The sequence below is a fragment of the Lemur catta genome, chromosome 1 (assembly GCF_020740605.2).
Source record: "Lemur catta isolate mLemCat1 chromosome 1, mLemCat1.pri, whole genome shotgun sequence".
In the NCBI taxonomy this organism is placed as follows: Eukaryota; Metazoa; Chordata; class Mammalia; order Primates; family Lemuridae; genus Lemur; species Lemur catta.
In genome coordinates this window covers 101,363,808-101,390,172 of record NC_059128.1, presented here as the reverse complement: position 1 = coordinate 101,390,172, position 26,365 = coordinate 101,363,808, and the positions used below count along the sequence as shown (strand labels likewise).

The window sequence follows — 26,365 nt, the reverse complement described above, 5'->3', positions numbered from 1 at the left end:
TTCCTCAGATTAGCTTCAATTGACCTGTCTTCAAGTTTGTTTAATCTTCAAGTTCACTGATTCTTTCTTCTGCCTACTCATATCTGCTATTGAGCTCCTCTAGGGACTTTTTCATTTCATTTATATTTTTCAACTCTAAAATTCCTTTTCATTTTCCTATAGGTTCTTTATATGTATTGATAGTCTCTATTTGGTGAGACAGCATTCTCATACTTTCGTTTAGTTCATTCAGTGTGATATCCTTTAGTTCTTTGAACATATTTAAAATAGCTGATTGAAATCTTATCTAGTAAGTCTAATGTCTGGGATTTCTCAGGGACAGTTACTAATTGTTTTTCTCCTTTGCATAGATTATATTTACTTGTTTCTTTGCATGACTTATAATATTTTTGTTGAAAATTGGACATTTAAAATAATATAATGTCACAATTCTGGAAATGAGTTCTCTCCCTCCCAGGATTTGTGTTGGTTGTTTTTATTCCTGCTGTTTAATTGTTTTGTTACTTTTTTGAACTGATTTCATAAAGTTTGTATTTTTTTTTCAAGTGTGGCTGTTGAAGTATCTGCTTACTTGGCTTAGTTGTCAGGTAATGATTGGACAGAGATTTAAATGCTTGGGAACGCTAAGTCTCCTAGTCTTTGCCACAGGGCTTTCTGTGTTTATTGGATCATGCCTTCAACACTCAGCTAGGCATTTTACAAATCTGCCTTCTCTTTTACTTTCTGTTTGTGTAGACCTTCAAGGTTAGCCAGAGGTAAGAGTTTAGTACTTCATCTGATCTTTTCTGAGAGTATATACAACCCTGGGTAAGTGTACACCTTTACACATGCGTATGGCCTTCTAGATTCCCAGGAAATATACTGGGGCTTTTCAAAGCCTGTATGAAGATCCTTTTCACCAGCTTTTCCTTTTAAGGTTTTTGGTTAGCCTATTGTTTGCCCCATCTTTTACCCACCACTTCAGATAGCTAGCATGTTCAACAATTGCCTAAATTGTTTTCAGTGGTTGCCTCTGGGAAAAAGAATTTCCATTGTGCAAAGTATGATCAGGTCATATAAAGTCAGTCTTGAGTATGGCTTCTTCCAGGGAACTACCAGACAGTTCAAATAATGCTGTTTCTTAGGGAATGAAGTTTTGAACAAGCTCCAACCCTGTTCAGCCCCTTCTGGTGGTTACCAGGCTTCTGGTGTCCACCATAATCACAGGCCATTGGTTTTCAAGAATACTGTGGACTTGGTGAACCGAGGATGGACTAGGACAAGTTAAAATGTCACAAAGATGTTGTTACTGAGATTCGGCTGTTCTTCTTGAGTGACCACTCTCTGGATTGCTACAAGCTTTTGGTTAATTTCCACAGTTCTGAAAAAGTTAATTGTGACAAATTTGCCAGGTTTCTCATTGGTTTTATGGAGGAGAGAATTTTCAGAGGTCCTAACTTTGTCATTTTGCTGCTTTTGTCCTTCTCTTTTGTATTCCACATCCAAAACATCATTCTGTTTTGTAGGAGTACTTAAATACTGAATTTGTCACATCTCTATTAAAAAAAAAAGCAAAGCTGGTAGGTACATTTTACTAATTTTTGCTTTTTTTCTTGTTAAATGATAACCATAAATTATATACATTAGAAAGTTATAGTTCTAGCAATCCATATAACCAAAACATTTGTACCCCCATAATATTCTGAAATAAAAAAAGAAAGTTATGCTTCTTTATTTCCAACAGGAACTATCATGTATTCTATTACCTACTGGCAGGAGCAAGTGAAGAAGAAAGATCAGCATTCCACCTTAAACAACCGGAGGAATATCATTATCTCAATCAGGTGAGAGTTTATAAGAAGCATTTTGAAGTGTAGGACATTATTAAATTTTAGCTCTTCAAAAAGGCTTTTTTCCTAGTACTTTCTTTCCCAAACCTGGTAATGGATATTAACTTTCATATTCATACATGTAATCTAAAAATTTATGTGATACAGTTCTCAAATTTAAAAATTATTACCACCCTCATATGTGTGTTTTTTGTGAGATTCTTTAAGATATTTATAATAATAAGTGATTTACTTTTTATAGACCACAGAATGTTAAACGTTACTAATGAATAATGCTTGTCTTTTGCAAAGGATTACTTGAACCTGATTTGCATGCTTTAAAGTATAACACACATAGGTCTTTGCATATTATGATACTGAATTAGAGTATGATGATTTTATAAAAACAGTCCTCTTAAACATTCAATATGAAATGCATCAAAGGCAAATGACTTAGAGAATTTGAATCTTTCCTCAATCAAAATTCATCCATAAACTTCCACAATAAGGAGTAAGTCTCAGAACTTTTCATTACGTTGGTTTCCCTAATTTTATTATTCCTCATATTAACAAAAATTCTAAAACCAATATTAATGGAATTGGTATAAAAGTAGATATTTAAATAATAGATTGTCTCCCCTTATTTTTTCTTTGAAGCAAGCTGTAATGCGTATGGAAAGAAGTTTCTTTATGGCACTTAAAAATATTCTTATGAAGATTTTATAAGCATACTGATACTTTGATGAAGGCTGAAAGATTGCAGTGCATGTTTAGGGGTATGAAAGTCACACCTTAAACTTTTCACAAGATATACAGTGTATAACTACTATTTCTTAATTCTGAAAGTATATATTAATATAGACTAACTTTGTATTAATATATTAAGAATTTCAAAGTTATTCAAAATACCACTTTTTGATATAATACTAGGCATTTTTACTGGATAGAATTAAGTAGATTTTTAAAATAAAAAGTTGCTAATTTAGCTTCTGGGTTTTTTCCTCTCTTGTTTAAACTATTTACATTATATTTGGGTGATTCAAGATTTTCTTCTTTACAAAGTAGTAATCTCCCATACATGAGTTGATAGTTGATGGTATTAGAGAAATCTTCAGTTTTGCTGCCCTTCCGGATCTTTTTGTATTTAATGGACATAACATATTCTTGTCATAATGTGAGTATTGATAGGATATGGACTCAGCATTTAATATAAATATCATTTACTGGACAGTGGCATATATGGGGTGGGATGAATAGTATATGATCTCCCAGAATCTGAATATCTACTTAGTTATTTCTTGTTTTATGCTGCTATGTAAAATAACTTTTCTTTGGATAGCAGCAGTACTGCCTGCACACTACATCTAAGAAATCATCAGAAAACTGTAATAACCATTACTTCTACCTAACTAATCTGCCTTACTTTCAGATAACAAAGAAACCCCTCAGACAGAGCTGGGATGATTATTGCTATGACTCTGAGCCGGTCAGTATAAGTACCTAAATATTCTGTGTTCCTGTTAAAGGGCCCTCATATTGATCATTTGCATCCATCTCAAGACCTAGTCAGGGGCTGGGCACAGTGGTTCATGCCTGTAATCCTAGCACTCTGGGAGGCCAAGGTGAGAGGATTGCTTGAGCTCAGGAGTTCGAGACCAGCTTGAGCAAGATTGAGACACTGGCTCTACTAAAAATAGAAAAATTAGCTAGGCATGGTCACAGGTGCCTGTAGTCCCAACTACTCGGGAGGCTGAAGCAGGAGGATCACTTGAGCCCAGGAGTTTGAGGGTGCAGTGAGCTACGATGATGCTATTGCATTCTACCTAGGGCGACAGGGCAAGACTCTTACCTATGAAAAAAAAATCTAGTCAGAATGAAAATCAACTGAAATATTAAAAATCCTAGGAAAGAAGATAAATCAGTGTTTAATTTCTTTGATTTGTATATTTGTGGTTTGTTGATTAAAAACAGGTCAGTTTACCTTTTTTTTGATATTTTCATGTTGCTAATGTTTGGTCCACATTCAATATTTATTTTGACAAACAATAAATAAAATTAATTGCATTCCTGAATTTTTAGCATTGATGTGGATCTGTATGAACTATAGTTTTTCTTCCCCCTGACTTTTTTTTTTTTTTTAAGACGGAGTCTCAATTTTTTGCCTGGGCATGAGGGCAATGGCGTGATCATAGCTCACTGCAACCTCAAACTCCTGGCTCAAGCAATCTTCCTGCCTTAGTCTCCTAAGTAGCTGGGACTACAGGTGCATGCCACCACACCTGACTAATTTTTCTATTTTTTGTAGAGACCCAGGTCTCGCTATGTTATTCAGGCTGGTCTCGAACTCCTGACCGCAGGTGATCCTCTTGCCTCGGCCTCCCAAAGTGCTAGGATTACAGGCATGAGCCACTGTGCCCAGCCCTGAGATTTATTTTTTTAAACTGTTTTTCAGTAGTGTTATTACCCATATATCATGAGCAGTAATTATTATTTAAAAAAAATGCATACGTTTTGTTTTATATGTTAGCAATCTTTTCACATAATGAATGCATATATATTTTTTCTTTTATTTCTTTGATAGCAAGAGAGGCTATATAGGCTTAATAAAATTTCCCAAAAATTAAGTATTGAAATTTTTACAAGTAAGATTATTTTAGATTTTAAATTGAGTGATCAAGGGGATGTATGATGAAAGTTAAAAGGAGTAGATAAATTTAAGTTTGTTACTTTTTTTTTTTTTGAGACAGAGTCTCACTCTGTTGCCTGGGCTAGAGTGTCGTGGTGTCAGCCTAGCTCACAGCAACCTCAAACCCCTGGGCTCAAAGGATCCTGCTGCCTCAGCCTCCGGAGTAGCTGGGACTACAGGAATGCGCCACCATGCCTGGTTAATTTTTTCTATATATATTTTTAGTTGTCCAGCTAATTTTCTTTCCGTTTTTTTCTTTTTTTTTTGAGACAGAGTCTCACTTTGTTGCCCGGGCTAGAGTGAGTGTCGTGGCGTCAGCCTAGCTCACAGCAACCTTAAACTCCTGAGCTTAAGCGATCCTACTGCCTCAGCCTCCCAAGTAGCTGGGACTACAGGCATGCGCCACCATGCCCGGCTAATTTTTTCTGTATATATTTTTAGTTGGCCAGATAATTTATTTCTATTTTTAGTAGAGACGAGGTCTCACTCAGGCTGGTCTCGAACTCCTGACCTCGAGTGATCCACCGGCCTCGGCTTCCCAGAGTGCTAGGATTACAGGTGTGAGCCACCGCGCCTGGCCTCCGTTTTTTTTTTTTTTTTTTTTTAGTAGGGATGGGGTCTCGCTCTTGCTCAGGTTGGTCTCAAACTCCTGAGCTCAAACGATTCACCCACCTTGGCCTCCCAGAGTGCTAGGATTACAGCCGTGAGCCTCCACGTCCTGCCTTAAGTTTGTTACATTTTAAAAGAAGTTTGTAAAAAAAAAAAAAAAAAGAAGTTTGTAATCATAAAAAGAGCACAAAAAAATCTTTTTCCTTTCCTCAAGTTTGAATTAGGGCTGATGTAAAAGGCTGAAAACATACACACATCTACTTATATCTATTAATTAACTAATGAATTAATTTATTAAATATTCTTCCTGGAAACATAACATGTCTTGGTCCTTGCTTTAAAGAACCACGACTTTTGATTCTCACTGCATGTTATTATAAACTCCACTAATTGCAAAACTCGCCTATTTCAGAGTTGAACAGGATCAATATATATGGATAATAATTTGTTCCTTCAAAGTTTAATCACATTACTATTTCATAGTCAAATAAGTTTTGGGTTCATCTTTAAGATTTTGGAAAATAAATATTAGATACTTAGATTTATAGATTCTGATACATTTTAATAAAAAACATTTAAATTGTTTTACTGTTATTAAGAAGCTTCTACTTTCCCTATTTGAGTACTACACCAAGTGATCATGCCTCATTGGAAAGCAGGTAGGCGGACTGTGAACTCATACTGCAAATAGAAGACTTGATAGCCTGTTCAGAGCTTATGGTGAAATTGTGAATTGATCTGCTCTTATTCAGAGACAGTATAAGTAGTACTTAGAATTTGAGCTCTGAAGTAGATTGACCTGACTTCAATACTGGCTCCTTCATTTACCAGTTTTGAGATCTGCAGCAGGTGACTTAATTGTTTTGCTCCCATCATCTATTTCAAGGTATAATATTAATAATAATCATTACATTTTGTGGGTATTAAATTAATGAATATAAAGAACTTGATAGAGTGCTTAATACTGTTTCCACCTTTGAAATCATCATCATCTGTCTTTTGCCATTAGAAGAACTTTGTGGCCATAATCTCATATTCCCTTAATATTACTTTGATCACCATTATCTGCTTACTGTATTTTTAAATCTATTACAGTTTGAACTTTGATTAATTTCTGATTTTTTCTCACTAATTAATAAAAGCAAATTGAGAATCTTTTGGTTTGTTCTTTCTTGTTAGCTTCTTCTTGTGGTATATTTGGGGGCAGACTAAACTTGGTTTCTGTGTGAGTTACTAGAACTTAATGTGACTAACATTGTGGGCAGAGAGGATTGTTAAAGGATTGTTTTGTTATGTTACATTACTTATATATTTTATAGAATTGTATAAATGGTCCCAAGAGGACCTATAGTGAGAAATTACTTTTTACATGGGACATGTTGTTCTTATATGGCGATTTAATTCCATTTAAGGGTTATCTCGTTAAACTCATACAGCAGTGTTGCATGGGAAAGAGTAGTGGATTTGGACCTGGATAGAGTTTGGTTTGGCCAGCCCTGTTATTTATAAGGTTTTTGACCTTTGGAAAGTTATTTAACCTCTTAATCTGTTTTCTTACCTATAAATTTATATATAATTATCTCCTTGTGTTTTGAGGATTTAGTGAGATTATACATATAAAGTGAATATCATGATGTCAAATATGTAGAAGGTATTTAGTAAATGCTAATTTCCCTTCTTCAAATGGTAATAATTTATTCAAATTATTATTCAAATGAGTTATTCTTATTTTTATTGTTATTGTTAACAGTATCTCAGCTTTTGTTTCCTCAGTTATAAAATATGGAGGATGAGTTAAATACTGCTTATATATTAGCTGATGTCTGCTGTAGTTGCACCTTATCAGATGGAGTTCTAGTGATAATTGCCATAATAAATGATCGTCTCAGGGCACTGTCATGTCCACCATGCTTCAGAGGGATTTGGACTGTACTATCCAGTGGAGACAAAGCTCCAACCTTGGTCACTACTACCTTTGCAGGAATCCAAACATCAATAAATACCTGGCCGTTCATTTTCCCATGAGGTAGATCTGCTACAGTACTTTCAGGGATCCTGATGCAGCTTGGGCAGGATCCTTTGAAACCATAATGTTTCTGTTCACTCTGTTTTAAGTATTTCTATAGCATAAAGAATCCTACTGCCACACCCCATTTGTCAGTTTGTAAATTTGTGATCACTCCCTTAAACATTATCTTTCTGGCTTTATTCCTCACTCTCCGCCAGTCCAGTATGAGGTCTCTGTATGCTGTATAACTTTCTCTGCATCTATTATTCCATTTAAAAAGCACATAATACCTGTATTATATTTGATCCTTATAAAACCCCTGGTGGTAGTAAATATGATTACCTTTCACACTAGAAGTGACATTGGCTTAGAATTTAATCCAGTTACCCCATGGTGGTAAAGCTAGTTAATAGTGTAACTGGGATTTCAACCAATCCTATGTTTGTTATATCCTTTTTTCTTAAGTGATCTCCAGCATCTTTACTAACCTTCAAAGTCAGTTGTTCTGATTTCTGTCCTGACTGTACAATAGTAGTTATAAAAAAGTATGATTTCTTAAGCCTTTTTTTAAAATTTACTTTTTTTCACCTGAAGTTTATGTAACTATTTTAAGAAATATAGACAACATAAAATATCTAATTTGACTCTACCCTTTTTCTCTCTTTCACACCCACATTAAGTGTCTACTATATGCTAGGCTTATCGTAGGCATTTATAAATGAGAAAGGGTTTTCGTCATCTCATACAAAGGGCAAAAAAGGCCAGATAGCATGAGAGAGCATTTTGATGTGTGCAGTGGCATGTTATCAAGACAAGAGCTTGTACTGAGTTGGACAGAGAAATTAGCTATGTTCTTTCAGTTGAAGGAGTAGTAGCAGTTGTTGGTTAGGTTCCTGTCTTATCCTTTGAACCTTACCATTACTTTGTTCTCTGGCTGACCAATATTTGTATCCTGGTACCTGATGTCCAGACCCAAGTGACGTGGGAATTAATAGCTGCCTATCTCATCTCCAGAAGTCCTTAACCAATGCCTGATGGGAGATGCTCTGTCATCTCTCTAGGTTTTATATTGTTTCCCAATGATTCCTTGTGATTAGACTCCATTTACCCACTGTGGTAGCTGCTTTTAGAATGTACCCTATTTAGTCCACCTCCCTTTTTCTGTTTTACTTTCCCACTTTCCCTATATTTTTACTTGAACTTTGGTCTGTCTCAAACAGACCAAGGTGCTTTGGGGGATCCAAATCAAGATAAGGGCATTTTTGGTCTGGTAGATTTAATCCATCCTTAGTTTTTCTTCTATAGTTACCATCAGGGAACCAGTTAAGGAATCAGTACACATTTAAAATAATTATGATTTTGGTGTTCACTGAGACCACTTTGTATTTCAGAAGAACATCTGATTACAGATAACAGCAAATATAAATATATTATATTTTAGTGCCTCTTTTAATTTGCTTTCCCAGTGTTATATACATTAGTTATTTCATTCACTTTTGGGGCAGATAAGAATACTGTTACAAGAATCATTGCTTTATCATTGAGTTTACACAAGTGGGAGCATAGATTCTACCCGCTCCCCCCCCCATGGGTTATAGAAAAATGTTTGCTAAATCATGTAATGAATGAACTGTTTGTGGTTTGGGGGGAAAGAGAAGCAAGAGAGCTTTTTAAAAAGGCTTTACTATAGGTAAAAGAAAAGTGTGTTAATTTAAAAAATTTAGTGAGTAGGACATTGGCATGTCTGTAGAATATGTCTTAAAATTGTTTACCAAAATTTTTTATAGTCTGAAAATTAAATGCCTGGGTTCTCAGAAAGAACTTTTCTTGTAATGAGATTAAAAATGGAAACTGTGCATGTATACCTCCCCATATAGAGAATAAAAATATTGTTAATAGCATTCTAATATTTAATTTTAAACTTTAGATATATTCATTAACTTATAGTACCTAAAACAAGTTTTCTTATACATGGCAGATACCCAATAAATACTTTTTAAAAAATAAATGAGCACTTTATTTCTCAAAAAGAAATGTTTCATTCAATTCAATATTTATGTGTTATTCAATAATTCAATGATTATGTGTTTACTTCAGTAATGACTTATTGTGTTCTTCTCATGGACTTCACACTTGGGATCTGCAGTGAATAAGACAGTTAACTGTTCATGTGTTCATTGAGTACTTGATGGAACATTCCCTAGGAAGATAGGGATTAAAAAAATAAATACAGGCCGGGCGCCGTGGCTCACGCCTGTAATCCTAGCACTCTGGGAGGCTGAGGAGGGTGGATCGCTTGAGCTCAGGAGTTCGAGACCAGCCTGAGCAAGAGCGAGACCATGTCTCTACTAAAAATAGAAAGAAATTATCTGGCCCACTAAAATATATATACAGAAAAAAAATTAGCCGGGCATGGTGGCACATGCCTATAGTCCCAGCTACTCGGGAAGCTGAGGCAGTAGGATCACTTAAGCCCAGGAGTTTGAGGTTGCTGTGAGCTAGGCTGACGCCACGGCACTCACTCTAGCCCGGGCAACAAAGCAAGACTCTGTCTCAAAAAATAAATAAATAAATGCAAATATGAGGAGGTTTTTGAAAATGTAAGGGCAAGGGACTGTGAGAACACATAGCAAAGGGTTTTAACGACTCATTTCTTGTTTCAAAGATTTAGAGTATGTCTACAGTGTCACTGTTTGTTTTGGAAACTAAAATGCAGGAGTTACCGTAAAAAAGTAGTATTAATATTTTTTTAATCTGGTACTCTGCAATTGGTTTTACTGACTCGTGTTTTCTGAGGGTTTTTATACTTTCACATATACTTCTCTCATTCCTTGGTCGATTACCGTGTTGTCCATATTTTTTGATTAGGAACTATTCATATATCTAATATAGATGTAACATAAACCTCTTTATATCATATAACTCTGAGCTCCACTTGCAACCAAATTACTACCTCTTCTAAAATTTATTTTTGTGTTACCAGGATCTAGTTCAGGTCCTTGCATATGGTATTCACTTGCTAAAATATTTCTTGAATAAATAGTATTTGCTTGTGGAATTAAGCTCTCTTAAATGCTTTGAATCTTTAAAACTCTTCAGAACCACTCAGTATCAAACTTGGTAGCAACACACTTTATAAGTACTGCTTGCTAGCTCTTTATCTTAAGTTACTTTGAGATCTTTGTTTTGGTGATTGTGTGAAAAGGAGAAGAAAGGTAACCTACTGGTATTTTTGGTAGGTATGTGATAGTTTGCATACCCGTAGTAAGATGAGAGGTCTAATGAATTTAACTATGTCTACATTCTCTATCAGCTTAAGATATATACATAGGGGTACTTATCTTATATTACCGTATTTCTAACTGGCCTACACTATTTTTCAATAGGTAATCTTGATTTTTTTCCTTTTATCTTGAATAAGCAGGATTGCTTCACCTCAGAGGGAGAAGACTTGAGGCATGACTTTGAACGCTTACAATTGGCCATGGAAATGGTTGGATTTCTTCCCAAGACACGAAGACAGTGAGTTTATTTATTGTATTCTTATACCCCAAATAGAGAACAAATGATATGTCTTTGAAAGATTTCTCTCTCTTGTTCCTATTAAACAATTTTCTAAGTGATATTCCTAATCTAGTACCTCATCCATCTTAAGCATTATTTTGAATTGCTTTTTTTCCCCACAGATTCTTTGAGAATCTGATGAAAGGTTGAAACTCTTCTTGTAAAATGTAAATCCGTAAAAATTTGCATGTAATTGCAGGAATTCATGGTGCCCCTGAACCCTATCCATAGACATTAACTTAAAAATTATTGCTTTATGACACTATTTTTATAGCTGCTTGTTTTCTATATCAGTGATCACTAATATATTAAGTCATACATACCTATCAGTAAAACATAATATCCTGTGTATTTCCTCTGTGTATTTGATTTATGTCTGTACTATTGTATTAAATGTAATTTTGTTCATTGTAAATATAAATTAAAAATGTAAAAAAGTTGATATGCAGATGAAGTAAATTTTATTTAAAATAAAACAATTTTAAATAAAAATACAATCTTGACTCTTACCAGAAAAAAAATAGTTACTTATAACTTTTTCGAAGGGGGGAATTAGTGTTGATGAATGTGCCAGATCTGATTATACTGTCAGTTTTTAGTCTCCTAAATAATGAGCTCTTACTGGGAGTAGGAAAATATCTGCTCTGCTATTTTCTTTTTTGCTCATGCTTGCATCATTGGTATGTCTCCAGGCAGCAGGTTCTCTGCTAGAATCAGTATATGAGAAGTTAATTAAAGTTACATAATACAGTACATAAATATGCAAACCCCAGTTGATGACATAAACTGCAGTTCATTGAAGGTCAATAAATAAATGAAATTACCCATCTCAATTTCTCTATGCTGTATTACTTCCACTCTCTATTCAGGGTACCCCATTTACTGCATGTGACACCTCACTGGCTAACATATAGACTGAATGAAGGGTAAATCTAGATGTTAAATAATAGTGAAACTTAATAACATAAGTTGAAAATATAATGTTTACCTCTCACACACCAAGGAATTGTCTTTTGTACTTTCTGATATGACTGAATTCTGTATTGGTAGTCACCGGAAACAATATGTTCCTTAGTAGCCTGGCCTTGAATTTGGACCTTACCTATAATTCAAATGTTATCTTCAATATTCCCTAACACAGATTTTGCATTTTAATTAGGCTGGTCTTGTTCTCTAAAACATTATGTTGTATTCTGAACAGTTACTGGTTTCCCTATCTGCAATGATCTTTATCTCTGTTCCACTCATTCAAATATTTTCAATTTTTTGGATATCATGGGTACTGCCACTCCCCTTTCCTGTGACCATGATAAACTCTGCTAATAAATCACAACATTCTTCTGTACTGAACATAGGTCTACCCCAGAATTTCTCTTAAGATAATCTTGTAGGCAGCCTTAAATTTGGTATGTGAATTGAAACCTAATTTCTTCAGAGTGCTATTCATGTCCTGCCTTTTTAATGAACTTTTCCTTAACTGTGCTTTGTTTCTGACTTTTGTATTTTGCAATATCCTGCCCTTTAGGATAGTTATTTATTTATTGTTATCTCCTAGTGCAAGGTTATAAGCTTTTTGAGAATAAGGATTCTTATTCATGTTTTGAAATCTTTTTAATATTGATTTATAGTGAATTAGATTCTTTATAAGACATTTATTATTGTTAGAGACTATGCATCACATATTTGTATAGGATGAATATTGACTTCAAAGTAGTGAAACAATGTAATTAGCAACCATATAAACTTGTACTGAAAATAGTTTCTAAAAAAATTTTTTTTTTTTTTTTTTTTTGAGACAGAGTCTCGCTCTATTGCCCGGGCTAGAGTGAGTGCCGTGGCGTCAGCCTAGCTCACAGCAACCTCAAACTCCTGGGCTTAAGTGATCCTACTGCCTCAGCCTCCCAAGTAGCTGGGACTACAGGCATGCGCCACCATGCCCGGCTAATTTTTTCTATATATATTTTTAGTTGGCCAGATAATTTCTTTCTATTTTTAGTAGAGACAGGGTCTCACTCTCGCTCAGGCTGGTCTCGAACTCCTGACCTCGAGTGATCCACCCGCCTCGGCCTCCCAGAGTGCTAGGATTACAGGCATGAGCCACCGCGCCTGGCCAAAAAATTTATTTTATTTTTTTTTATAGAGATAGGGTCTCGCTCTATTGCACAGGCTGATCTTGATTTCTTGGCCTCAAGTGATCCTCTTGCCTTGGCCTTCCAAACTGCTAGGATTACCAGGTGTGAGCCACCGTGCCAGGTCCCTATGAAAAATAGTTTTTAACACATTGACTGCCACACTAGAAAAAAATAAATTTTTCCTTGCGGGCCACGGTGTTCTATTATGAAAATAGAACAAAAACTTTGAAAACAAAACAATCCTTTCTAATTTAATGAAAAATTTGGTTTTTTGTTGTTTTTTGTGTGTGAGTTATGTGCAACTTGAAAAATAGTTCACGTGGCTCCCAAGGTAAAGAGACATGTGAGTTACATATGCTTCACGAGGTCCCAGGCTCAAAACAAACATTGGTTAAATACAAAGCATATGGTAGTTAATGTGGTAAAAAGTGGATCATGAATTTGTGTTGTCTTTTGAGTTCCATTAGCTTTTATGTTTCAATTGATAATAGAGTTTATTCCCTAATTTAACCCAGAATAATTTTATGAATTATTCCTTTATAGTGGACTTGTATTTCCTTTGAGTCATGAGGATGATTCAAACATTTAAAATTTTTAAATTATTTGAAAAATTAGGCTTACAAATTAGATGGTGATTTAGTACCTCTCAAAGTATATCAGATTCCTAAAGCAATATCATTTTATTTGGAATACTTCCTAATTTTAGGAATACATGTTACATTTTCACCAAACTTATCCTAAGGAAATAACTGGACAAGGCACAAAGATATATGTATGTTAAGGAGGTTGAGGAAGGGCTTTTAGATAGAGTGTACTAAATGCCTCTGGGATGTCAGATAAGTTAAGGACGTAATTCACTGCTCTCAACTGAATGGAGGTCCTTGGTAACCTAACATTCTTGAGTTAACTGGTTGTTGGGATGTAGAGCACAAGTAGAAGGATTAATTGTTAACTGGAGGGCATGTGTTCCTTTCGTTTCAGGAGGGAAGTTGAGAAGGGAGGGTCCAGTTCAGTGTTTTACAGTAAGGGCCTGATATTAGATAATATACTCCACTGGCCTCATAGTTTTTTTTAAAAAATCATTTACTAAGGACACTATAATATGATATGGGAAAGCATTTTTAACATACAACTAATATTAAAAAATCACCTGGGATACTTGATTAAGAAATACATATTCCAAGAACTTTCCTTTGGAGATGCTGATTCAATATATCTGGTTAATACAGGGAAAGACATTCCAGGCAGAATGAATCGTGTATAGAAAGGCATGGACTTTTTAAAACACCACAGCACATTCAGGCGATAGCAGAAGTCCCCTTCAAACAGCTATATAGCAAGTGGTATGGTACTTAAGTTAAGATCATGTAAAGCACTTTGTGCAGTGCCTGTCATATAGTAAACACTCAGTAAATTTTAGTTATTAGAGTTATAATTATTTCCATATTTCTTGTTTTTCTCAGGGCTAAATACTTCATATTTGTGCTGGTTAATTTGCTTAACTAGAATTTTGGAATGAAATGAGCTTTGAGAATGCACACAAGCAAGCTATAATTGTGGTTTTATTTTCGCAGGATTTTCTCTCTTCTCTCAGCAATACTACATTTGGGTAATATCTGTTATAAAAAGAAGACATACCGGGATGACTCTATTGATATCTGTAATCCTGAAGTTTTGCCTGTTGTCTCAGAATTATTAGAAGTGAGTGATTACATTCTTAGTTGTCATTTCAATTACTGGGTAACTTCTTATTTTTATTTTGTGTAATTATTTTGTAGGGGTAAATGGATTAATGCATTTTATTAATAATGTTTTTATTAGATACTATTTTAAAATAGTGTTTCCAAAAGATAAAATTTCTCCTGATACCTGCCTCACTTTGCCAGAATCTTTAGAAGATTTGGGTTTTCTTCCTTGTCACCACTTGCCCCAGATAACTGTAATCTCTCAGTTTGCTAGATAGGATGAATATTTCCACTCTAGACTGTATAGTGTTCTGGGCCTATGCTAACTTTTCTCCTTTCATGTTTGAGATTTCTTCTCTTACTAAGATTTTGGATAATTTTATTTGAGATGAGGTATATGGGTAGGTGGAGAGAAAAGGCACTACTTTTTCCTCTTCGTGGGTTGAATAGGACCTAAAGGTTCTCGTATTATACCATGTCTTTTCTCATATCGAGATTTTTTTTTTTTTTTTTTGAGACGGAGTGTCACTTTGTTGCCCTGGCTAGAGTGAGTGCCATGGCGTCAGCCTAGCTCATAGCAACCTCAAACTCCTGGGTTTAAGCTAACCTACTGCCTCAGCCTCCCGAGTAGCTGGGACTACAGGCATGCGCCACCATGCCCGGCTAATTTTTTCTATATATATTTTAGTTGGCCAGATAATTTCTTCCTATTTTTAGTAGAGACGGGGTCTCGTTCTTGCTCTGGCTGGTCTCGAACTCCTGACCTCGAGCGATCTACCCGCCTCGACCTCCCAGAGTGCTAGGATTACAGGCATGAGCCACCGTGCCCGGCCACATATCGAGATTTTTATTACCTTATTGTTTCTTCCTGGAGTGATGATTTCTCATGTTTTCCCAGCTACCTTTTCATCTTGCCAGATTCACCCCTTCAGATGGGGTGTCATTTCTCATAGACCCTCTCATCTGACAGCACAAAGAAATATATGTGTATATACTAACCTGTGTATATTTACATATCTGTAAATATTTCTGTGTGTAACCATCTGTACCTATATAAAGCTAAACATGAGTTCATACTGATGTCTCTAACTCTAATCCATTCCCACATGGATCATTCTAGCCTTCTTCCCTTGCATATCGGTAACTCCCACTTCAACAGTGATGAACCTGTCTCCCATCCTCTGCCATCCATTTACTTAATCATTCAATTTCAGTATAAATGTGTAGTAGTATCAAAATTGTTAACCCATACTCCAGTGGGAAATGACTTTATTAACTAGAATGCATTGCTTATGTGTAATTCCTTTTGCCTTTAGTCCTACAGACTTCACTCATTTTAGATCAGCACCTTTTCCTTCCACCCCTTTCATTGAAGTTGTTTCATATATTTGTCATACAATTCGACTCTTCTTGTCATGGTCTACATTCCTTCATGGAGTCCCCTAATCCCTTAAATAATTTTTCACATTTGTGTACATTAAGGTTCACTCTTTGTGCTGTTTGGGTTTTAACAAATGTATGAAGTCATATGTCACCATTACAGTATCATACAGAATAATTTCACTGTCCTAAACATCCTCTGTGCTTTACCTATTCAACTCCTCTCCTCAAGCTGCTGGCAACCACTGATCTTTTCACTGGCTCTATAGATTTGCCCTTTTTGACATGTGATATAATTAGAATACAGTATGTAGCCATTTCAGACAGATTTATTTCACTTAGCAATATACATGTAAGATTTATTCCTGTCTTTCTGTTGCTTGATAGCTCATTTCTTTTTATCACTAGTAATAAATTATATGAATGTACCATAATTTATTTATTCATTCACCTATTGAGGGACATTTTGGTTGTTTCCAGCTTATGGCAATTATAAATAGCTTTTTTCCTATTAGAATACCACTCGTCTTTGAAATTTTGTTTCATGTGCCACTTTATGGGGTTTAACCTTATTAAGTGGCCTAAATTGACTTTCTAAGCACAGAGCATTTCCTTCTACTTTGCATAATTTAGTTTTGGTTTTGTAGCATAGAGTTAATCATTTACTAGTTTGTGTCCATTATAAAGCTGCAGTGCTTTTTGAGAGCAATGGATGCCTAACCTCACAGTGTTTATTTTTTCTATACACGATTGGGCATTGCTTATTAACTTTGATGGAATGATAGCCTGGAAGAAGGGGCAGAAGAAGGGTGTACCTTGAGTTGGAACTATACTCTCATTGGAACAAAGTTCTACCAGGAGGTAGAGTAGTTTCTCAAGGTTGTAATTTTGAAGATCATAAAGGTCAGAGAACAGATGCTATTCCACTCAGGTATTTCGGGTGATATTTTAGCCAAGCATTTGTTACTGTGGTAATAATACTGGGCATTATGGCTAGTAGTCTTATGTGTTAAGTCCAAGCATTCAGCAAGTACCAAGGCTTCTGGTTCTAGTGCAATATTCCTAATTTAGTGAGAGGCTAATAAGAGCAATTCAGGTAACTCAACGCGGATCTCAGGTATTGGTTAAAAAAAGGGGAGAAATCCAGTTGTGAGAATTATTCTTACCAGTGTCAAAGTTAGACTAGTGGCAAATGTGATTTGATAGTGAATCTAACTTTTGAACCCAAGCTTCTTAAATTCCTTTGTGGGTGTATTTGGACTGGTTCTAGGACTGAAGTTAAGCATTAAGTAGAAAGAAAATGGCTTCAAAGTTGAGGAGCTAGAGAAGATACTTACCATGGTATTCTGCCTATGATTAGTTCTTAGAAATTATTTTAAAAAAATGATTGGAGGGGATAGATGTATGCCTACATGATGAGTGCGTTGCGCACCGTCTGGGGAATGGTCATGCTTGAAGGTGCTGACTTGGGGAGGTGGGGGGGAGGGGATGGAGGTATGACTACATGGTGAATGCCAGGCGCACTGTCTGGAGAATGGACACGCCTGAGGCTCTGACTCAGGGGGATGGGCGGGACATGGACAATGTATGTAACCTGAGCTTTTGTACCCCCATGAAGAGCTGAAATTAAAAAAAAAAAGATTGCTTCTAGTTGGTTAAGATTGATAATAATATTTGTAACCTTAAGGCTTTAGTTGAGATAAAATATGAAAATGGGCGTAATAACTGGTTTAGTTAAAATTTTTTTTCTTTTTTTTTTTTTTGAGATAGAGTCTCACTCTGTTGCCTAGGCTAGAGTGCTGTGGTGTCAGCCTAGCTCACAGCAACCTTAAACTCCTGGGCTTAAGTGATCCTTCTGCCTCAGCCTCCTGAGTAGCTGGGACTACAGGCATGCTCTACCATGCCTGGCTAATTTTTCCCATATATTTTTAGTTGTCCAGCTAATTTCTTTCTATTTTTAGTAGAGACAGGTCTCGCTCTTGCTCAGGCTGGTCTCGAACTCCTGAGATCAAAGGATCCTCCCACTTCGGCCTCCCAGAGTGCTGGGATTATAGGCATGAGCCACTGCACCCGGCCTTTTAGGATTTTTCTAATCTAGCTCTTTATTTTGATAATTTGTGTTTTTCTAAGAAATCATGTATTAAGTGTTTAAAATTTGTTAGTTTTCAACTCTTTATAAATACTCCTAATGTAATTCTTTGAAATTTTTTCTCTATGGTATTAGCTTTCTGTTTGTGTTTCTTAATTTTTTTCTTTTGATTTATATGAGATTTGTCTTCCATTTTATGTTTTTAAGTAATTGACCTTTAGATTTATCAGTTCTATCATTTTACTTATTACATATTAATTAGTTTTAGCATATTTTTCCCTGTTATGAAATTTTTCCTGCACACAATATTACATAGGAAACAATGTTGGATATATTTGAAGCCGCCTGTGCAATACCCTGTCCCCACCAGAGGTAACCACTATTATGAATTTGGTGTTTATCATTCCCATTCTTGTTTTCATATTTTCAGTATAGATAAATGTTTTTATAAAGAATAGTTTTGTTTTGCATGTTTTCCAACTTTATATAAATGTTATACTGTATGTCTCATTCTGAAACTTGACATATTTCATTCCATATTATATTTTTGAAATTTCTCTCTTCTCTCTTCTCCTCTCGTCTCCTCTCTTCTCCTCTCTTTTCGCTTTGCTTTCTTTTTTGCAGACAAGGTCTTGCTGTGTCACCCATGCTGCAGTCCAGTGGCACAATCATAGCTCATTGCAACCACAAACTCCTGGGCTCAAACAATCCTCCCACCTCAGCCTCCTGTGTAGCTAGGACTACAGGAGCATGACCACCATGCCTGCCAATTTTTTAAAAAATTTTTGTAGAGACCGGATCTCCCTGTGTTGCCCAGGCTGGTCTTGAACTCCTGGCCTTAAGCTATCCTCCCACCTCGCCTCTCAAAGTGCTGGGATTACAGGCATGAGCCACTGTGCCTGGCCAATTTTTGAAATTTTTTAATACTGATTTATATATTCTGGATTCTTCTTCTTTTTTTTTGAGACAGAGTCTCACTCTGTTGCCCGGGCTAGAGTGAGTGCTGTGGCGTTAGCCTAGCTCACAGCAACCTCAAACTCCTGGGCTCAAGCAACCCTCTTGCCTCAGCCTCCCGAGTAGCTGGGACTATAGGCATGCACCACCATGCCCGGCTAATTTTTTTCTATATAGATTTTTAGCTGTCCAAATCATTTCTTTCTATTTTTAGTAGAGACGGGGTCTTGCTCTTCCTCAGGCTGGTCTCGAATTCCTGAGGTCAAACAATCCGCCCGCCTCGGCCTCCCAGAGTGCTAGGATTACAGGCGTGAGCCACCGCTCCCAGCCTGGATTCTTCTTTTTAACTGCTGTATAAGATTCCATTGTTTGAGTAAAACATAATTCATCTTTTTTTCCTGTTATTGGGGTTTGAGGTTGTAATTTTCTGTTTAATAGATAGCATTGTCATAGGCGTTCTTGTGTATGTTCCCTTGTTAACACATGTGAGAATTATTGTAGGGTATAAAGGAGTAGAATTTTTTGATTATAGTATGTAGACATTGAACTTTACTGATAATGACAAATTACTCTCCACAGTGATTGTACCAGTTTATACTCTCCCTTTAAGTGTATGGAAGTGACCTTTGCTCCATGTTGTTGCTAGCTTACCTTTGTTTGTTTCTTTTAAAAACTTTCTGGAGTCAGCCAGCTGTGGTGGCTCATGCCTGTAATCCTAGCACTCAGGGAGGCCTAGGTGGGAGTTTGAGACCAGATTGAGCCACAGTGAGACCCCTGTCTCTATTAAAAATAGAAAAAATTAGCTGGTGTGGTAGCTGGTGCCTGTAGTCTCAGCTACTCAAGGAGGCTGAGGCAGGATTATCTCCTGAGCCCAGGATTCTGAGATTGCAGTGAGCTAGGCTGATGCCACTGCATTCTAGACTGGGTGACAGAGTGAGACTTTGTCTCAAAAAAAAAAAAAAAAAAAATTCTTGAGTCTACAGCATAGATCATTTAAAAATGTTCACTTTTAATACTAGCAGAGATATATCGCGAAATATAACTTTGTTTTTTATCACATGTGGTTCTTCTTAGCTTTCTTAGTTTTGTCATTTTTGTGTATTCTGGTATTATTTTTGTTCCTGAAAGTATTTTAAATATATCTAAATGACTGAAGATTTGTACTTAAATTTGATTGTTCATTTTTAGTTTTACTGCATTTGGGAGGTAATGTGCCTGAAATTATTTCCTGTGTCTGGAAATTGAGGATTGAGCAATGGATGCTCTGAAAGCAGGTGTTATATTTGCTAGATATTTACTGTTCAATATGGTTCACAATCATTCTTTAAAAAATTATCGATTAGTCATATATTGCTGGGTAGGGTAATGCCTCCCTCTATTGTTTTATAACTCAATTTCTTCTTATACTCTAATCCGTTTTTGCATGATAAATTTTTATATTGTCAACATAAAATGTTATGAATGTTATATTTTTATTATGTATTGATGCTATTATAAAGTGTTCTTGCTTTACTATTTCATGCCAATCATTAAGGCAGGATTCATAAGTCTAATAACACTAAGTATAATCAAGATTTGTAGGAATAAGAACTGTCAGTGCTACTACTGAGAGAACAAATTGGTAAAAACTTTGGTATGGGAGTTTGGAAATATCCTATAAAGCTGAAATTGTGTATACTACAGCCTGTTGATTCCACCTTTAGGTTTATTTTTCATAGAGACTCTTAAACTCATTCATATGCAAGAATATTCATTGCAGTTTATTCTTTAATCATGCAAAATTATAAATAGTGTGAATGCTCACAAATAGGAGAATGATTACATGCTGTGGTGTGTTTGTACAGTGGGATGCTATATAGCAGTTAAAATGAATAAACTTGATCTGAATTTTTCACATAGTTAGATATCAAGAACATATGGGCAATATGGAACCATACAGGTATGTGTTAAATACATTTGACAATATAACATAGTGTTTATGAATACATTTAATACATATAAAATTATAAAAACATGAATTGAAATGATAGGTGTCAAATTCATGATAGTATTTGCCTCTGAGGGAGAAAACAAAGAAAGCATGAACTTTTAAAGTTTAGCATTTATAAATAAAAATAAGCATATGAGACATAGATAAGTACATACTGGAATAAATACATATTGGAATTCAAGAATGCTGTCACTTTTTAGTCCTTATCTCCAGGTTGTGGGATTATGGTTGATCATCTTAAAACATTTTTTGAACTGTTCTATATTTTTTATATTTTTTATGATGAAATATGTTTCTCTATTGTTATCAGAAAGCAAATCTAATTAAAAATAAAAGACCTATTTGTCTTATTTACCTTCTCTTTTCTTTCCTTTTTTGGGGGGATAGGAAGTTGGGTGAGTGTGACATTTAAATTTTACTTCAGCCAGTATTAAAATTGCCAAGTATATTTTCTTTGTTTTCTTTTTTCCTCTATTATATATTTACTAATATCATTAAGGTTTTTTTTTCTCTATTTGGCTTTTCAAAAAGGTAATTCAACCCATTTTCATTAATCTTATATATTAAATTTACTTTCTGCTTGATAGGTTAAAGAAGAGATGCTATTTGAAGCATTAGTTACAAGGAAGACAGTGACAGTGGGAGAAAAGCTTATTTTACCATACAAGCTGGCAGAGGTATGATAAATTTTCTTTGAAATTAAAGCATTCTGAACATTTTTGGAAATTTGTATTTTTTCTCTTAACAAAATGAAAATAACAGCAACAAAAAGTGTTGATTGAAATATCTTCTAGGTCCTTGAAATTTGATTGTGGATTTTCCACTGACTTGGAAACTTAAAGATGAATTTGATTGTTAGCAGTAGGCTTGCATTTTTTCTCCTAGGACCTTAATCTCTTCACCATTCTTAAGTTTCACATTGTTAATATGGGGTGGATAGATGTTAGATAGAATTATAAATAAGCAGTATTTGGCCCAATTGATTATTCCTTCTTGGGACTGTTTCTTCAGTCATCATCTAGCACATGGTACTTTACTGGTTTACTCTTTCATTGTTGGCCACTCCTTTGTAGTTCTTTTTGCTTGCTTTTTTTTACCTCTAAAAGTGGGATACCCTAGGACACAGTCTTTGTTTTTTCTTCTCTATATTCTTTATCTAGTTTATATCTCTCAGTCCCATGGCTTTAAAAATCATGTATATCCTGAGGCTCCCAGGTGAGGTTTGTTGCTAATAGTATACTACTACTCAGGTGTATAGAATCAGGAAAATTATTGAAAAGCCACTATTTTTTGGAATAATTTTATAAAAGCAATAAGAAATCAAACTATGACAATTATTATAAAAATAGGACATGAATATGAGATTAGAAGATTAGAAGACACAGAAGTGAGGAAATTGTGGTTGAATTCTAGAGAATGTTTTTTAGGTTGACACTGATCCATTTATCCCATTTTTTTAGGTCTGTCCTAACTGTGTTTCTAAGTCCAGATTTCTTCTTATGTCATTTTCTATAGTTCCCCACTCAAAGAGCTCCTTTCTAAACAATAAAAAAGCCAAATCTTTTAGAGTTTTGCCTTTCTTTAGTATAGTTTCAGTGCTTTCATGTTTTCTTTTATAACCTTTTTGATTACAAAATTTTTTCTATGTTTATTTACATTTTTAACATTAGATTCAGCTTTATGAAATTATTTTGTATCTTGGATTTTATTTTTGTTTGTATTTGTTTGGTGTATTTATTTATTTTGTTTGATAAATATTTGAAAACCCTTTTTTGTGCTCAGAAATGCAAAAGGCATTATAGGTATTACGGGTGGCAGTCCTTAAAAGTTTTAGTATTTGACCTGAAGAGCAGTGGAAAGCTCTTAAAGTATTTTACACAAAAAAGGTTTCTTAGATTTTTGTTTTTAATGGAGCACTCTGGCAGCAGTGTGAAGAATCATTTGGAGGAGTGTATTAGTTTTCTACAGCTGTGTAATAAACTTAGCAACTTAATACAACACAGATTTATTATCTTGACTTTCTATGGTTCATGAGTCTGGGCACAGATTTGTTGAGTTCTCTGCTCAGGGTCTCAGCAGGCTTAAATCAAGGTGTCCCATCAGGGTTGTGATCTGAGGCTTGAGGTTCTCTTCCAAGTTCACAGGTTGTTGACAGCATTGGTGCCTTGTGGATGTAGGACTGGAGTACCTGATTTTTTTGTTGTTGTTGGCTGTCAGTCAGGGGCCTTTCTCAGCAACTAAAGGATTATGTTGTTTCTTGCCTTGTGGCTTTGTCTACAACATGGCAGTTTGCTTCTAGAGGAGAATCTCTGATAGCAGGACTCCAATTCCTTTTGAAGATCTTTCTGTGATTAATTCAGGCCAACCCCGAATGATCTTCCTTTGATTAAAAAAATCACCTGATTGACCCCTCATATTTTTAAAATCCCTTCACCTTTATTGTGTAACAAAAGCTAATTATGGGAGTGAAATCTATTGTATTTGCACTTTTGCTCACATTTAAGGGGGGATTATACAGAACATGTACCCCAGGGGATGAGAATCTTGGTGGACATTTTAGGATTCTAACACAGAAGGCAAGAGTGGATGTCGAGAGATGAGTTCAGAGGCTGTAGTAGTAAGGAGAAAAATGTTTGCTTTGTCTAGAATTGTGACGTACTAAAAGGGAGAAATGTACGGATTTAAAAAGAAAGAAAATTTGAGATTAAATCAACAAGACCTAGTAATTGACTTGAATAATGAGAGGCAAGGAAGAAATAGATGTCAAGGATGAGTCCTAAGTTTCTGTTTTACACTACTGTAAACAGTACCCTTCAGTGAGCTAGCAAACACTAAATGAGATCTTGTTTGGGTTGGAAAATATTACTTGGTATTTGGGCTTATTGAAATTAAGCTATCATAGGCAGGACTACATTTCAGAGAAAAGAGGTGAGAGTATAAAATTGGGAGTTAGGGAGTAAATAGTTATTATATTGATATATCTGTATGCTATGTAGCTGTGGAAGTTTATAAATGGTACATCATATAAACCATAAATACTGTAAATAGGCTTTAATTTTTATCTTAATCTGAAGATCTGTCTTTTAACTAAAAAATTCAATCCATTTAAAAACTTTATTGTGGCCAGGTGCAATGGCTCACGCTTGTAATCCTAGCATTCTGGGAGGCCGAGGTGGGAGGATTCCTTGAGCTCAGGAGTTCAAGACCAGCCTGAGTAAGAGCGAGACCCAGTGTCTACTAAAAATAGAAAAATTAGCCAGGTGTCGTGGTACCTGCCTGTAGTCCCAGCTACTTCGGAGGCTGAGGCAAGAAGATTGCTTGAGCCTAGGAGTTTGAGGTTGTAGTGAGCTACGATGATGCCACTGCACTCTACCTAGGGCGACAGAGCAAGACTCTGTCTCCAAAAAAGAAAAAAAGAAAAAAAAAAAAAGAAAAATAACTTTATTGTGATAGATGATGTGTCTCACTCTTACTCAGGCTGGTCTCGAACTCCTGAGTTCAAGCAATCCTCCCGCCTCGGCCTCCCAGAATGCTAGGATTACAAGAGTGAGCTGAGCCACTGTGCCCGGCCACAATAAAGTTTTTTTATGCTTATTCTGTTTTATGTTTATTTATTTAGTTTTAAAATATTTTACTTTTGTTGAATTTGATCAGATTGTCCTCATTTTTGTTTTCCTTCTTGGGAAAAACAGAATGGTATTCTACCGTATATACCAATCTACTACTGGTTTTCTTGATAGTTGGTCCTCTGTATCTGAGGGTTCCACATCTGAGGATTCAACCAACTGGAGATTGAAAATATTTGGGGGGAAATCAATAAAAAAATAACAATATAACATAAAAAATAATACCAATAAAAGTATAGTATAACAACTAATTACATAGCATTTACATTGTATTAGGTATTGTAAGTAATCTAGAGATGGTTTTAAGTATACAGAGGATGTGCGTAAGTTATATGGAAATACTATGCCATTTAATATAAAGGACTTGATCATCCTTGGAGTTTGCTATCCTGGGTGGGTCTTGGAACCAATCCCCCCACCCCTCAGATACTGAGAGATGATTGTACTTTGTTAACTTGCCTAAGAGTAGAATTTTAGAGTCACATTCCTTTTTCTCTCAGAACTCTATAAACATCTTCCAGTTATTTTCAGGCTCCTAGTGTTGAAGAGAGAGAATTTGATGCCAGTCTTCTCTTTCCTATGTAGGCATTTATTTTTTGGTCTAGAAACTTGAAGCTTTTATTTTTTTCCTTGATATTCAGAAATTAATTCATCACCTATGTTGTAGGTCATAGTACAGATGTGTAAGCTGTAGCCTAAGTTTAATTTGATCATGGTTATACAGTTAGAATAAGTAGAAAAACTGGGATCAGAAGATAGTCTGTCTCCTAATCATTACTCTCTATTTTCTCCACTTCAGAACAAGGATATAAATATGTACCTGAATATACAAGCTCCAGAAAAATCCCTATATAATTAATATGTAAATTTTTAGAATTTGTATTCTTCTAAGTGCTAGGACTCAATTTAAGAGACATAACTTTTTTTTTTTGTAAATTGAAGTGCTTTACAAATGGTGAATTTCTTTAATTGATAGACTTTATTTTTTAGAACAATTTCAGACTTAACAGAAAAATTTGAGCAGATAGTACAGAGAATTACCATAAACTGGAGAAAGCTTTTGAAGTGAGGCACAAAATAAATGTTGTAACTCCATAATCAAGGAATTGTTACTTTGTCTGGGGATGGAGTAATTCTAGAGGCTACTGAGGATGACAAGCTGATGACAACTAGGAATGTGATGGTGCTTGTACTATATGTATGTTTTAAGAGTGTGATTAGGATTCCACAAATACTAATGACTTTTTGCTAACAGATTTATTCCTCTACCTAGAATACTCTTCCCTACTTTAGCTGGCAAGGTCATTTGTTTGTAAACTTCTAATTATACCTTCTTTCCTAGGGGAAATACATACCTCAATTTTTAGTAAAAATGTTTTGAACTGAGTGACCTACATTTTGTTTCTCTTATCTTTCATGGCAATTTTAGCCTAGATTTCCTGAGCTGGACTAAATTCCTGAGTACATGTAGAAAATTTCAATTATACGCTATTTATATTGAGAGAAAAATTAGTTTCTAATTCAGGATACTAAGTTTTCTTTCTTGAGTGAGAGCAAGACACACTTTGTTGTAGTATCTCAATCATATCATTGTCAATTCCACTTTTACTCCTAATGCCTTTCTTGTTTTTCAGGCTGTAACAGTGAGAAACTCCATGGCTAAGTCTCTATATAGTGCCCTGTTTGACTGGATAGTTTTTCGAATTAATCATGCACTTTTGAATAGTAAAGATTTAGAGCATGATACCAAGGTAAAGATACATTGAATTATAATATATATTTTCCTTGAAAACTGTTTTAATACATGAAATTTAAAAACAAAATTATGTAGAGT

General features: G+C 35.2%; 1 protein-coding gene across 1 annotated transcript in view; it reads left to right on the top strand.

The window, feature by feature from the left end:
* MYO9A (myosin IXA) overlaps positions 1 to 26,365 on the top strand; it is a 241,817-nt gene that overhangs the window by 62,113 nt on the left and 153,339 nt on the right. Inside the window, exons 5-10 of the mRNA XM_045531001.1 lie at positions 1,724 to 1,823; positions 3,238 to 3,294; positions 10,536 to 10,633; positions 14,382 to 14,508; positions 21,493 to 21,582; positions 26,166 to 26,282. Of these exons, the coding sequence (XP_045386957.1) occupies positions 1,724 to 1,823; positions 3,238 to 3,294; positions 10,536 to 10,633; positions 14,382 to 14,508; positions 21,493 to 21,582; positions 26,166 to 26,282 (589 nt within the window). The remainder of the gene's footprint in view (positions 1 to 1,723; positions 1,824 to 3,237; positions 3,295 to 10,535; positions 10,634 to 14,381; positions 14,509 to 21,492; positions 21,583 to 26,165; positions 26,283 to 26,365) is intronic.